Source organism: Echiichthys vipera (assembly GCF_963691815.1).
Source record: "Echiichthys vipera genome assembly, chromosome: 3".
In the NCBI taxonomy this organism is placed as follows: domain Eukaryota; kingdom Metazoa; phylum Chordata; class Actinopteri; order Perciformes; family Trachinidae; genus Echiichthys; species Echiichthys vipera.
Genome location: NC_139828.1, coordinates 34,842,801 through 34,858,657, shown reverse-complemented (window position 1 = coordinate 34,858,657; position 15,857 = coordinate 34,842,801). Strand labels below are relative to the sequence as shown.

Sequence of the window (15,857 nt, the reverse complement as noted above, 5' to 3'; positions counted from 1 at the left end):
GCTGCTTGGCAGGATGAGGTGAAGCATTATCTTTTCCATGCACTTCATGATTATGAGTGAGTGCAACAGGACGGAAGTGGTTGGGCTCTGACGGAAGGGTTTTTTTGGGTATTGGTGCAATGGTTGAGGTTTTCCAGAGGGCTGGAACTTTAGCTGTTCTGTAGGATTCCCAGAAGATGGAGTGGAAGACTAGAGAGAGCTCCATGGCACAAAGCTTTAGCATCCTTGCCGGGATGCCATCCGGCCCTGGTGCCTTGCCAATTTTGCATCAGGCCAGCTGCTGCTGTACATCCTCCTGACTGAATGGTGGGTACTGGGGTTCTTCCAGGGGGAGCGAACTGAGTAGCTCTTCACAGGAGGCGGATCCTGGGTGTCAAACCTGTTAAAGAAACTTCTTTGTTGTCCTGTCAATATTTTTACTCTTTGGAAGGCTTGTTTTGTGTACATGTTGCTAAACTCTTGCTGTCTGTCTGTTGAGCACCTTGAGTGTGGCCCAGTCATTTTGCTTGAATGCAATCTGTTTTTCCTTTATGGAGTGTTTGATGTGGGGGTTGATCCAGGGTTTGGAATTTGGATATTTTGTGACAGTTTTAACAGGGATGGTGCTGTGAATGCAGAAATTGATGTAGTCTTGGATTTGTGTCTGTCCTGGAAAATGTCCCAATCTGTGTGGCTGGGTGGCGCTGTAAGTTCTTAGTTTGATGCGTTTCAGTTCCGGTTTGTACTGTGGAAGAAGGTGGATGATGTTGTAATCACATCAAATGAGCCGAGTGGCGGCGTGAGCTTGCACTGAAGGTGTTGGGAATATTGCCGTAGCACAAGTCTAGGATGTTTTCCTTCCTTGTGGGCATGTCCACCTTTAGGTGGTAGGAAGGCATGACATCGCTGAGCCTACAGTTGTTGAAATCACCCAGAATAAATGCTGGAGCCTCTGGGTAGGCAGCGAGCATTATGTTGGTGATCTCGGCTACTAGCCCTGCTGCTGCCTTAGTGTTAGCACTGGGTGGGATGTAAACACAACTGATTATCAACTTCCAGAATTCCCTCGGGAGATAAAAGGGACTCAGGGTCAACGCCAGCATCTCCACGTCTGGTGTGCAGATCCTTTTGTGGATCTTGATGTTTTCACACCGTCTGCTGTTAACATAGATGCAGATACCACCACCTCTCTCCTTACCATATTGACGGGTGCTGTCAGCTCTTATGATGAAAAAGAGAACTTGGAACTGGAACTTCATCGTCAAGCCAGGTTTCGGCGAGGGCCATTATGCAGACGTTGACACAGAGACGGGACTTCACGATACGTGGATTAGACACTATACAAGCAGACTGAAGACAGACAGATGTGACGCCGCCATGAACACTGACTGACTGTTTGCTGTCGCAGCAGAGCGTGCGCCGAAAAGCAGAGAAAAGAATCCTCGCTGTGCCGCTTCCCTTATCCAGATGGGAGTTGACTTGGTGCAGCATGTAGAGGATGGCATCCTCCACAGCAGCATCTGGCTGTTACGCAAACTGCAGGCGGTCATGGTTGTGTTGAAACTGGGGTCTGAGGAGGCTGAGGAAGAGCCGCTCCAACATCTTCATCAGGTGTGAAGTGAGTGCCATTGGTTGGTCATTCAGCTCGCTGGGCCTGTTCTTCTTGGGAACTAGAACGATGCAGGATGTCTTCCAGAGCTTACAAACTCTCCCTTGCTGCAAGCTAAGGTTGAAGATCCATTGAAGTGGTTCCCCCAGTTCTGCAGCGCAGGTCTTCAGTAGTCTCGGACACACTTTATATGGGCCTGCTGCTTTCTTGGGTCGGAGCTTCCTCAGCTGTCCTCTGACCTGGTCTGTGGTGATGTTGTTGAGGTGGAGGAGGAGGAGGAGGGGGGTGTTGTGGTGTCAGGGGGGAGGTGTGTAGAGGGAAGAAGGAGAGATGGTTGCAGTGAGGGTGGGGGTGGGGGTGGGAGGGACAAGGGCTGGTTAAACCAGTTGAAGAAGTCACTTAGCTTGTTCGCCCTCTCCATTGTGCCCCCATCTCACAGCCACAGCTGGATGACCTGGTGGTGCAGTAAACCGCCAGAAACCTGCAGCCTTTGAGTAAAGTGGAAAGCCCAGCTTTCATAAAATTTTATGAAAATAAAAATTTCAAGTTCAACCTTTATTTCCTACCTCAGCCTGGTTCCTGGTTTTACTATTCATGTAACTTGTTTGTTAAACCATGATTCCAGTATTCCTTTTAGTATGTACTGCAATGGAAAATTATTAAAGTTGAAAAATATTTGCACCTTAAGGATTACTTCCCTCTTCGGGAACCATCACCTTATCGTGGTGGAGAGGTTTGTGTGTCCCTGTGAACCTGAGGGCTGTGTTGTCTGGGGCCTAGTGCTCCTGGTAGGGGGTCCCATGGCAGAGTGGTCTCAGGCAAAGGAACGTAATAAGAATGGTTCACAAAGACTCTATGGAAAAATGAGGAAGAGGAAGAGAGACCGGGGGCCCCCGTGTTGGAGTGGACGAGAGGGTCGCCTCCTGGTGGTAGGGGGGAAAACTATTATATTCGACCTTCTTGGAGACCCTGAATGGCGTCCAGCATGGGGCTCCAGTAGGGGACTCCATAGTTCTGCTGGGAGACTTCAACACCCACGTGGGCAATGACACCTGGAGAGGCGTGATTGGGAGGAACGGCCTCCCTGATCTAAATCCAAGCGGTCTGTTATCAGGCTTTTGTGCTAGTCACGGATTGTCTATAACTAACATCATGTTCAAACATAAGGATGCTCATAAGTGTAAGTGGTAACAGAGCATCCTATGCCAAAGGTTGATGATCGATTTTGTGATTGTATCATCTGATCTGAGGCCGTATGTTTTGGACACTCGAGTGAAGAGAGGGGCAGAGCTGTCAACTGATCACCATCTGGTGATGAGTTGGGTCAGAGGATGGGGGAAGATTCTCGACAGACCAGGTAATCCCAAACGAGTAGTGCGGGTAAACTGGGAACGTCTGGAGGAGGCCCCTGTCCGAGAGATCTTCAACTCACACCTCCAGCGGAGTTGGCATCACTGTGGAGGTTGGGTTCATTGAACCGGAGTGGGCAATGTTCAAAGCTTCCATTGCTGAAGCTGCAGCGGTGAGCTGCTGCCTCAAGGTCTTAGGTGCCTCAAGGGGCGGTAACCATGGAACACCATTGTGGACACCGGTGGTCAGGGAAGCTGTCCGACTGAAGAAGGAGGCCTTCTGGGATATGTTATCCCAGAAGACTCCAGAGGCATTTGCAAGTTACCGACGGGCCAGAAGGGCTGCAGCCTCTCCTGTGTCAGAGGCAAAGCAACGTGTGTGGGAGAAGGACTTTCAGGCGGCACCAAGGTGCTTCTGGAAAACAATTCGGCACCTCAGGAGGGGGAAACAGGGAACCGCCCAAGCTTTTTACAATAAGGACGGGACGCTCGTGACCTCAGCCAATGAGGTAATTGGGCGGTGGAAGGAGCACTTTGAGGAACTCTTTAATCCGACCAACACGCTCTCTTTTGTAGAGGCAGAGCTGGAAGCTGATGGGGAATCATTGTCAATATCTCTGGCGGAAGTCACTGAGGTAGTCAAACAACTCCACAGTGGCAAAGCCCAAGGGATTGATGATATTCGTCCAGAAATGCTGAAAGCTTTGGGTTTGGAGGGGCTGTCTTGGTTGACAGGTCTCTTCAACATGCCAAGGGAGTGGCAGACCCGGGTGGTGGTTCCCCTATTTAAAAAGGGGGACCAGAGGGTGTGTGCCAATTACAGGGGTATCACACTACTCCCTAGTAAAGTCTACTCCATAGTGCTGGAAAGGAGGGTTCGTCATATATTCAAACCTCAGATTGAAGAGGAACAATGCAGATTCCGTCCTTGGCGTGGAACAACGGACCAGCTTTTCACTCTCCTAAGGATCCTGGAGGGGGCCTCGGAGTATGCCCATCCAGTCTACATGTGCTTTGTGGATCTGGAGAAGACATCCACAGTCCCCCGGGAGATACTGTGGCAGGTGCTGCGGGAGTATAGGGTGAGGGGGTCACGTCTGTGGGCCATCCAATCTCTGTACATCAAAAGCGAGAGCTGTGTCCGGATCCTCTGCAGTAAGTAGGATTCGTATCCTACAGGATATCGAGGCGTAGTCGTGGTGGGGAGGGGTTGCAGTTCGGTGGGCTGAGGATCTCGTCTCTGATTTTTGCAGATGATGTGGTCCTGATGGCATCGTCAGTGACCTTCAGCACTCACTGGATCGGTTCGCAGCAGAGTGTGAAACGGCTGGGATGAGGATCAGCACCTCCAAATCTAAGGCCATGGCTCTCAGCAGGAAACCGGTGGATTGTTACTCCAGGTAGTGAATGAGTCCTTACCCCAAGTGAAGGAGTTCAAGTACCTCAGGATGTTCACAAGTGAGGGGACGATGGTGCGTGAGTTTGGCCGGAGAATCGGAGCAGCGGGGGTGGTATTGCAGTTGCTTTACCGCACCGTTGTGACGAAAAGAGAGCTGAGCTGAAAGGCAAAGCTCTCGATCTACCGGTCAATCTTCGATCCTACCCTCACCTATGGTCATGAAAGCTAGGTCATGACCCAAAGAACGAGGTCACGGGTGCAAGTGGCCAAAATGGGTTGTCTCAGGAGGGTGGCTGGAGTCTCCCTTAGAGATAGGGTGAGAAGTTTAGCCATCCGTGAGGAACTCGGAGTAGAGCCGCTGCTCCTTTGCGTTGAAAGGAGCCAGTGCAGGTGGTTCGGGCATCTAGTAAGGATCAGGATCCCCATTTTGAGCTGGTTAATGGGGCCTGGGAAAGTGAAGTTTGGGGTCCCCTGCTGGAGCTGTTGCCCCAGTGACCCGACCCCGGAAAAGCGGTTGAAGATGAGTGATGAGTGAGTGGATTACTGTCCTCTTTTTCTTTTTATAATTCCCCATTAAAAAAAGACCATTCAAGCAGCAAGTTTTTCCATGGTTTTGAGAATATACTGTAGGTGTCAAAGCTGCAGCTGCTCATGTGTGGACTGAATGGACAGCAGCAAAGTATTACAGCAACAATGTGGAAACGATGTTCCCTAAATTCTATTGTAAACCCTGGTTGGATAAGGATTCAAAATTGGATATGAAGATGAAATATGACGCATAGTTTTAGTGTTGAAACTGTTAAAATAATTGCTGTATATGGTTTTGTATAGACTGGCAGTAATTCAAAAAATAATAGCTTGCAGCAACATATTGAAAAAAAGCACTATGAACTAGTTCATTTTTTGAACTGTGAACTTTCGAATTATGAACTATGAACTCAGTCAGACAGTATGTGAAAATTATATTGGCTGTAGTCTACCAGTTACGAACAGACTAACATGCTGATGGATTGTTGCTTGTCTTTTCAGTTGAGCTAAACCAGAGAATATTGGGTTAAAACAGATGCTGTTATGCCCTCATTGTTTTCTGAGTGAAGTTTGCAGGAGCCACGCAATGTAAAGTGAGCACTGAGCTTTTTAAATGCTATATTGTTTGGCAGCACAGACTTTTTTTTTCTCTTTTGTAAACATTATTGAAACACATTCACCTCTCTACTTCCAGTTCGTCCCCTATATGTTACCCTCTTCAATACAAACACACACACACACACACACACACGTTCCTATTACACTTCTGCCCTTACTACAAGCCTGTCTCAAGTTGGAAGTTCCTGATTTCCGATAACAAGTGAACGCAGCATAAAGTTAGTGACGAGTTAACATTTAGCCCGCAAATGTCTCCACAGACATTGATATTGAAATAATCATGAAAAAGGCAACAAGTGCTTTCATTAGTGGGTCACATGATCAATCACCATCTGTGATAGATAGTAGCTAAAAAGACAATTAAATAGAAGAAAATCTAACAGAGTACAACTTTATCTCATCAGTCATGATTTAGTTTGAATAAAAACTCGACTCCTTGCATTGTCCATCTTTACTCCTTTTCCCTACACTAGATTTTAGAGTTTGCCCACCTGCCAAATCACACTTTAACCCCTAGAGGATGTTTGAGAAACAGCTGTTGCCCCAGTGACCCGACCCCGGAAAAGCGGTTGAAGATGAGTGATGAGTGAGTGGATTACTGTCCTCTTTTTCTTTTTATAATTCCCCATTAAAAAAAGACCATTCAAGCAGCAAGTTTTTCCATGGTTTTGAGAATATACTGTAGGTGTCAAAGCTGCAGCTGCTCATGTGTGGACTGAATGGACAGCAGCAAAGTATTACAGCAACAATGTGGAAACGATGTTCCCTAAATTCTATTGTAAACCCTGGTTGGATAAGGATTCAAAATTGGATATGAAGATGAAATATGACGCATAGTTTTAGTGTTGAAACTGTTAAAATAATTGCTGTATATGGTTTTGTATAGACTGGCAGTAATTCAAAAAATAATAGCTTGCAGCAACATATTGAAAAAAAGCACTATGAACTAGTTCATTTTTTGAACTGTGAACTTTCGAATTATGAACTACATTATTTTAAAAAATGTGAACTGAACTTTGAACTAGTTCATGTAGAACATGAACTTTCCCAACACTGACTTTCTATAGGCACTGTATATCACCTAGCACGATATCAATTGTTAATTGACACGCTTTTGACAGTAGGATGCTATTTTTTTTTTTTGCTTCAAGCTGCAGCAATAACTGCAACAGCAACATGTTGAACTCACTGCATTTTATTTAGATTGTGACTAAACTGCCATGACCAAACTATTTGAGCTTTTCTAACCTCCACCTCACCACAGGCACCATTTCGGTCAGAAACAATCCTTTCTTGACCGTTGTTGCCATGATTCACCGTAAAGAGCCACTGATCAGCAAGCTCATATCTTATCGATCAATATTCATATGGTCCTTTGCATTAATAATTTATGAAGGAATGGGTGTGTAGTGGACATAAGGTATGTGAGGACAATTCCAATTTGGATTTGGGTTTTATAAAAGAAAAACACATAGTAGCAGGTTTAAAGTGAAGCGCAAAATCATCCCATAGTCTTTTTCGGCACTTCCATACATCAAATAAGCAATCTAGACAGTTTTTTTCATGTAACAACTACAAACCGAGAAATCCTAGAGAGTTGCTAACAGTCTCTAAAAGCCGGACATGGCTAACACTGATTAGCTCGGGGCAGTACGGTGAAGGCATCAAATTGTCTTCTTTTAACCACTAATACTGCTCAAAATAACACCAAACCTCTGCAGTAGCATGATACGAGTCCCTACACATAAAACGAAGCACAAACAACATAGTTAGAGAACCTGGAGTTTAATAATAGAGTGTTTTGCAAGATTTAACTACTGGCCCCTGTACCAGCTCCTCTCATAGTAAAGTCCATTCAAGGCAATTACCAAAGTCAATCCAAAAGTTGTGTTTTTATAGCTACATGTTTTTTTTTTTAATTTATAAAACTGAAGATAGTATCTATGAGTAATAGTAAGCAGGCACTGCCACGATCAGCTGAGACCTGCGAGTCGACAAAGCACAAACAACTCCGGGGAAGAAGTTGAATTAGTAACATGCATTGATGAGAAATGAATGATACAGGCCAAGAGGATAGAAGCTCAGAGTATCAGAAAAAGTATTATCACCCAGCAGAATAGGACTTTTAGCAGCATCATTAAGCATAACAGAATCAGCTTATGTCCCGTACATGCAGGCTCTAAGAGAAATTGAATGCCAATAACAACATAGCTAAGTTTTAAGTTAACTCTTAAATATGGGGACAGTGTCTGCCTCCCGAACAACACTTGGTAGTTGGTTCCACAGGAGAGAAGCTTGGTAGCTAAAGGCTCTGCCTCCCATTCTACTTTTGGAGACTCTAGGAACGACAAGTAGGTAATACGGTACTATGAGCTCTTTGAGATACGACAGAGCCGGACCAATAAGAGCTTAGATTTTACGGGTAGCCAGTGCAAAGAAGCTAAGACAGGAGAAATATGTTATTTTCGATTGGTTTTAGTCAGTACACAAGCTGCAGCATTTTGGACCAATTGGAGACTCTTAACAGACTTTATGGAGCAGCCTGATAATAAGGAGTTGCAATAGTCCAGCCTATAAGTAACAAGTGCATTGACTAGTTTTTCTGCCAGGCCACAGTGAAAAATGTCCGTCTGTTGGCAGCATAAACCTTATTCTTCAGTGGCCATGGGCTCACACTACCCACAGGCACACCAGAAAATGCCGTCACACCAAAACTGATACCATGTGTGATGCTACCTCTAGGGTCTGGGACTTTTTCTAACCCTTTACATCTATTATTAACTTATATTTCACCAAACTGACATAAACCACAAAGTTTACGTGTTTTCCTGGAATAAATCATCAAAGGGCTCCCATCACGGAGTGTCACCAAAATGATCAAGTTTCAGTTTGTATTGGCAGAAGCTCTAAAGAAGGGCTCTTTCTCCTGCAACTGTATACTGTAATTACCCGCTGTCATTGTAGTTTTAGTGTTTCACTTCTAAGTGCTTCCTAACCTACAGGTGAACAAACTGCTGTTGTTGTCATTTATATAACCAGCCCTTAATGAGCGACTGCAAGGATCAAATTCTATAGAATCTTAACTGTGTAAGTATTCAGTTACTGTATCTTAAGACAGTAGCACCTCAAGGAGAGGGTGACATTTTTTCTACTCCCCAGATCGTTAACAACGCTGCATAGTCATGGATTTATGTAGTTTGGACAGGCCATAAAACCAGCACATATAGGCACTAATCATTTCATGTTAACATTAGCCTTTTATGTGCGTAGGTGTGCTGGCCTCCCTGTTTTTGTAGCTTGTCCCAGCTGATTTGTTGAAGCGTCCTGTTTAACTTTCAATGGGACAGTAGATGAATGTAGTTTATAAATCTGTTACTCTTTTCCCACCAAAAGCTGGTAATTTTACAGCTAACATTACGGACACAAATAATGTTATTGAAATGTAAGAAATGAGTACAGGTTTAACAACAGAATCAGAAATTAAATAGGATTAGGAATAAAACATGGTGGGTCCACCAAACCGGCACATTAAAAGATTGATATCAATCTCATGTCTGTGTGTTAAGTACAGAGTTGGAGTCAGGACAGCTCAGCTTAAAGACTGGAAGCAGAGGGAAACCTCTCATTCTGTGGCAGACAAAATGTCAGGTCTGATGACCTGTTTGTTGAAGAACTGTTATACTCAAAATGGGAAGGAATAAGAATTGAAACAGGATCAGAATTAAAAGTCACAGAATTCGGCTGGACCTTGGCAAGATAAATAAACACACTTAGTAAGGCACAAGAAAAAACACCTCCTACAGAGATCCGTTTTGTTGTGTTTTGTCATGTGATGATATGCCTGTTCCAAAGTCACCTGTTGTGTCGTCCTTCTGGCAGCTCCTGGAGGCTGGTTCTGACAGCAGTCTACAGAGAAAGAAGAGACAGAGCCAGGACTTTTTGCAGCCCTACATCACTGCCAAGCTGGACACTCTGCCTGAGATATTCACACTGGGTGATGGGAAGAAATACAACGGCTACTACAACAAAGCCCTCCCTGGACAGCAGCAGTATCGCTGCTTTGTTCTGGCTGACTTGACGGACCATGAGTCTGTGAGTGACCTCTATGTATTTATAAGACTATGACCATGAATTGCACCTTTAATATACAGTATTTTAAAGCTTCTGTGGTTGAACTCAGGGTGTTTGGCCATAATACCTTCATTGCATTTTTTTTGGCCAATCACAAGACTCTTTGGCCACTTGTTATGTAATCACAAGACAATCATCAGAGCCAGTGTTAACCAGAGTAGGTGGATGAAGCAAAAAAAGAGAATGGTAAGGAATTCCAATGTTCACCTTCAATGTGTCCAATTTGTTAATTTTGCTTATTTCAGCCAGCTTTGGTAAATTATCTGTTGTTAATGGCCTACATGGTTTGAAGTTCAGTGCTTACACTGTATGTTGATTCATTTAATTGTGTAGCTTACCTGCAGAGAGCCATGTTACGCTACACTTCTGATCAGAGTTTGGCAGCAAACAAGTATAAGATCTTTGAAAATAAAATAATTTGCCTTTTCGAGGATATTTCATTAGCTGTGACTTCTTCATAGCTGCAAGGATAACACCATCATGTCCATTTCCTCCAGAGCAACCAGGTGTAATCAAATCATATAAAAATAAATGAGTAAATTCAACTTATATGATTAATATACGAATAAACCAATGTGAAGAACATTAACATTGTTCATTATTTCTAATTTTATATTTATCTACTTGATGTGTTTTTTCACTCAAGTTTTCTCTTTGGCTGAGCAGGTGAACCCTGTTAATGTTTGATCATTTCAATATGCCTGTGTTCCGTCTGTTTTTGCAGTGAGGTTCAGATGTGTTTCTTGTTTAGAATACAGTCAGCCACGAATACTACTCTAATAATACTGAAATAATCTCACTACAGTTTACAACAGCTCTTTGACAGCAACCATGTGGGAAATCAAGCTGCTCATACTGTAGACCTGTCAGAAATCCATCTGATCATCCAACAGCCAGATCATCTATCCTTCAAGAATTTAATCTGCTGTCAAGACTGCCCTCAAACTGAAGGTCAAACAACAGCCAATTTGAATGATTGCCTAATTCATAGAGCATCTGCCCATCTTTACAACAAACTGATAAGATACAGACATAACACAATAACAGGGAAACTTGTGTGATATAGTGCAAGAGCCTTGCAATGAGTACGACCTGTGAAAATTAATGATACTTTATGATACTGTATGATTGTCTGCCCAACCTAGCACCAATTGTTTTATGTCATGTACTCCTGCATTCTTATAGAAGTTAAAGCTAGCTATAACCACGTGAGAGAGAAGCAAAGTTGAATATTAGACAGGATACCTTGTATGCAGCAGTACAGTGTCAGGAAAAGTTCACCAAAACCAAGGCTGAGCTTGACACCTTTTGCCCTTTAATAAATCATAAAACTACACCAGAGGACGAGGGGAAGGCTGATGCAACATGTATAGGTTTTTAATATGCAGATCTATTGCTGTATTGTCTGCATTTGTGGTCTCTTAAAGTGAAATTATGGTGTAAAATCATCCCATGGTCTTCTTCGACACTTGCATACATCAAATAAGCGATCGAGACAGTTTTTTTCGTGTATGAATGGAAATCTATTAACGTTCCTGGCACGTCCAGCTGGGAGGAGGCGTCGGGGAAGACTCAGGACTAGGTGGAGAGATTATATCGCCACACTGGCCTGGGAACACCTCAGGATCCCCCAGTTAGAGCTGGTTAATGCGGCCTGGGAAAGGGAAGTTTGGGGTCCACTGCTAAAGCTGCTGCCCCCGCGACCCGACCCCAGTTAAGCGGTTGAAGATGAGATGATATGAGAGATTGACATTGGTTTCATACATTAGTGTCCTCTGCAGCAGCACATCACTGTGAGTTCACGAATGAGGCAAGTGTGTTTGGTTAGTTGTCTGTAATAACTGCAGGACAGTTGAGTGTCTGTTATTTAAACTAAAATCAGTCAGACAGTATGTGAAAATTATATTGGCTGTAGTCTACCAGTTACGAACAGACTAACATGCTGATGGATTGTTGCTTGTCTTTTCAGTTGAGCTAAACCAGAGAATATTGGGTTAAAACAGATGCTGTTATGCCCTCATTGTTTTCTGAGTGAAGTTTGCAGGAGCCACGCAATGTAAAGTGAGCACTGAGCTTTTTAAATGCTATATTGTTTGGCAGCACAGACTTTTTTTTTCTCTTTTGTAAACATTATTGAAACACATTCACCTCTCTACTTCCAGTTCGTCCCCTATATGTTACCCTCTTCAATACAAACACACACACACACACACACACACGTTCCTATTACACTTCTGCCCTTACTACAAGCCTGTCTCAAGTTGGAAGTTCCTGATTTCCGATAACAAGTGAACGCAGCATAAAGTTAGTGACGAGTTAACATTTAGCCCGCAAATGTCTCCACAGACATTGATATTGAAATAATCATGAAAAAGGCAACAAGTGCTTTCATTAGTGGGTCACATGATCAATCACCATCTGTGATAGATAGTAGCTAAAAAGACAATTAAATAGAAGAAAATCTAACAGAGTACAACTTTATCTCATCAGTCATGATTTAGTTTGAATAAAAACTCGACTCCTTGCATTGTCCATCTTTACTCCTTTTCCCTACACTAGATTTTAGAGTTTGCCCACCTGCCAAATCACACTTTAACCCCTAGAGGATGTTTGAGAAACACAGGAACCTACCTTGCCTTTCTTCGCGACTATCAGGATAGATAGGAGTTCACTAAGCAGCATTACCAGTATCAATAGGACATGGAGTGTGTAGCCTTTGACAATGATTGTTTTATTGTGTTAAGAACAGAGCAGCAAAGCAGAGATTCATTACCAACACTTGGCTGAATGTGATTGAGGCCCGTACAAAAATAGAGCTGGTATCGACGTGACTGAGAGGATGGCTTGCTGAGCGCTCCTATACACCACTCTCCTCAAAATGTTTGATTTGGCAGTTTGTCATTTAACTAACAGAAGTGCGAGATTCGTGATGATAAAGCTTAACCACAAGATTCGCCTGTATGTCTAAAGCTGGGCCTTCCCGTGAAACAAGATCTACAGTGAAAACTAATCAGCGGCGTGCTGCAATGAAACAAATCGTGGACAAAGAAGAGACACCTGCATGGGCGCAGCACCTTCTGACTGAGTTTGCAAACTTCAGATCTTCGTTTCATACTAAAATGACTGAAGTAACCAACTCAATTAAAGACCTGAAGAAAAACACACGCGCCATGAACAATAGAATCTCGAACACGGAAACTAGGATCAGAAGTCTTGAGTCTGATATCAATTCCGATAGCGAAAAGGTGAAAGCCCTGACCAAGAATGTGGGCGCTCTACAAACAAAAATGGATAATATGGAAGATGATTTTTGGAAGAGAAATCTGATGTTCTTGGGTCTACCCAAAGGTCTAGAATCAACTCCTGGTGTGCTGGATGGCATTTTGAGATACATCCTAGATCTCGAGGACGACACCTGAAGTGGAGAGCCAACGGCGTACCCGGCGACCACTACCGGATCTCGAAGAACTTCCCCGTCCTTATATCGTACGCATTCTGAGATGGAACGACAGACAGAGGATCCTACAATCAGCGGCCAGGAAAAAGAAACTTGCCTGGGAAGAGAAAGCATTCTGGATACAACAAGACCTACCGATGGAGCTCAGGAAAAAACGAGCGGAATATGACAACATCAGAAAGATGCTTCAAAAGGATACGTCACTATCGAGGGTGTGACGAGCATATACAAGAACGCAGTGGAGGCTGCTGAAGACTTGAAAATGAAACTTCCTGAAACCTTCAAGGACTGGTCCTAAGCCTACCACGAAATGACCTGCGAGGCCTTTTCAACTGCACCAGCGCTAGTAAGCCCGCCTCTCTTTATTATACGCCTTATCTGTCATAAACTCCCTATTTAAAAAGGGATGGGAATATGTGAGGGGTTAAGTTCATTGATTACGTTGAACTCTGGGACTTTTTGTAGGCTTGCCTAGTCATTTAGACCCTATTGAACACAGAACTTCATTAACGCTGGTGCTTAAGCGGATTCTCCGCTGGTCAATAATTTGAGGATTGAGCGGAGTGGTTTGGAACAGCGATGCCCTCTTGTTATGCTCACGATCTGGTGATGGACTCTGTATCCATTGCCTTTTTTCTTTTTTGTCTGATGGCATTGGTGATGTTAGTACGTATTTTGTATTGTTTGTGTTTATGTTCTCTTCCCTTACTCCTCTATGTAGCTGCAGGGATGATTTAGAAGAGTTGCACATGTATAATGGGTTCTAATGGTGTCCAATTAATTAGCTGAAACGTAAATGGCATTTCCAATAAAACAAAAAGATATGGAATCCTGTCCCATCTGAAACCCTTGTCATCTGACTTGGCAATGATACAAGAGACTCACACGAATGCATTAGAATCAGCCAAGTTGAGACAAGGATGGGTGGGCCAGGTTTATTCGGCACCAGGCAATGGCGCCTCCAGAGGAGTATCGACTTTGATTTCTAAAAGAATTTCATTTCAATTAATAAAGCAAATATCTGATAAGGAAGGTAGATACTTAATTCTATTCTGTCTGTTGCAAAAGGAAAATGTGTTTTGGTAAACATCTATGCCCCAAACATGGGACAAAATACATTCTTGTCTAAAATGAATATTTTGCTGGCTGAATTTGCAGAGTATCCCATCCTTATGGCTGGTGACTTCAATTTAGTTAGTAATGCAGCTGTGGATAGGTCTGGACGCCCTCTCCCTATAAACAGAACCTTGTCTGGTGCACTGAAAGAACTGCAAGAATTATTTGCATTAGTTGACGTATGGCACACAGTTAACCCTGACAATCGCAAATACTCTTTTTACTCATCCGCGCATCTCTCTTATTCAAGGATTGATTATATTTTATTTTCACAACGTTTGATTGGCAATGTAATTGATTGTAAGATCCATCCCATTATTTTATCTGATCATGCTCCCCTGTCTGCTCGTTTTGTTCCAAATGTAACTAATAGCAAAACAAAACAATGGAGATTGAACAACTCGCTACTAAGGGAACAAGACTTTGTATCTATGATTGAGGAAAGAACGCAAAAGTTTTAATCTTACACCAGATGTTTCTATTCAGACTGTTTGGGAGGCCTATAAGGCAAAGTGTAGGGGCTGGATCATAAGCTATGCTTCGGCTAAGAAAAAGGAGAAAATGGCCAAGAAACAATGTCTAACTAACAAACTCAAAGAGCTAGAATCTAAACACATGATGGACCCCACTAACACCCTGTTAAAAATAGCTGTTGATGGTGCTAAAACAGAACTTAAAGCTATATTACATGAAGAAAACGCATTTGCATTATTCCAGCTGCGTCGTAAAAATTATGAATCTGGTGATAAGGCAGGTAAAATGCTTGCACTTAGATTGAAACAAAGAGAAAACCGCCAAGCAATTTCAAGTATTTACAATAGTAATGGGGCTTTAGTTATTCATCAGCTTAATATTAATGAAGCTTTCACTGACTTTTATAGTTCATTATATCAAACAGAATGTTGTGGGAGTGAAGAGGAAATGGAGCGCTTTTTCAAAGATATTGAACTTCCAACTCTTTATGTGCACGAAAAAGATTCACTTGATATTCCAACTTCGGAAAACGAAATCCAACTAGCTATTAAATCATTATCTACTGGAAAGTGTCGGGAGATGATGGTTATAGTAGCAAATTCTTTAAGTGCTTCCATGGCGCTCTAACCCCCATCATGAAAATGTTATTTGATGACATTGTTTCAAACCAATCCATACCATTAACCATGCGGCAGGCATCGATATCCCGGATACCAAAGCCAGGCAAAGACCATCTCCAAATGGGTAATTATAGACCACTGAGCATCCTAAACACGGATTACAATATATTCGCCATGGTTCTTGCTATGAGAATTGAAAAGGTAATTCCCTCTCTGATCCATTTTGACCAAACTGGGTTTATAAAAGGCCGCTATGCATCCAACAATATGAGAAGGCTGCTTCAGATCATGTACGCGGCGGAGACCTCTCGGCATCCGGCAATAGCTGTGTCGCTGGATGCCGAGAAGGCCTTCGACCGAGTAGAATGGAAATATCTGTTTTATGCTCTACCGAAGTATGGCTTTGGCCCCTTTATCAAGAATTGGATCAGGGCACTGTACCTTAAGCCAACTGCTGGGGACGAGTAGAGACTTGGAGAACAAACTAATAGTAGCCATAAAAAGAAAAGGCACTGTGTCTACCATATATAAATTACTGTCTGCAATGAACCCATGTACAAACTTACAAACTAAATGT

The 15,857-nt window shown here is 43.1% G+C and overlaps 1 protein-coding gene across 1 annotated transcript in view; it reads left to right on the top strand.

Moving 5' to 3' along the window:
- The window catches only part of ptprfa (protein tyrosine phosphatase receptor type Fa), a gene marked incomplete at its 5' end in the record, with an annotated part of 414,741 nt that overhangs the window by 229,566 nt on the left and 169,318 nt on the right, over positions 1-15,857 (top strand). Inside the window, one exon of the mRNA XM_083911493.1 lies at positions 9,362-9,574. Coding sequence (XP_083767619.1) covers positions 9,362-9,574 — 213 coding nt within the window. The remainder of the gene's footprint in view (positions 1-9,361; positions 9,575-15,857) is intronic.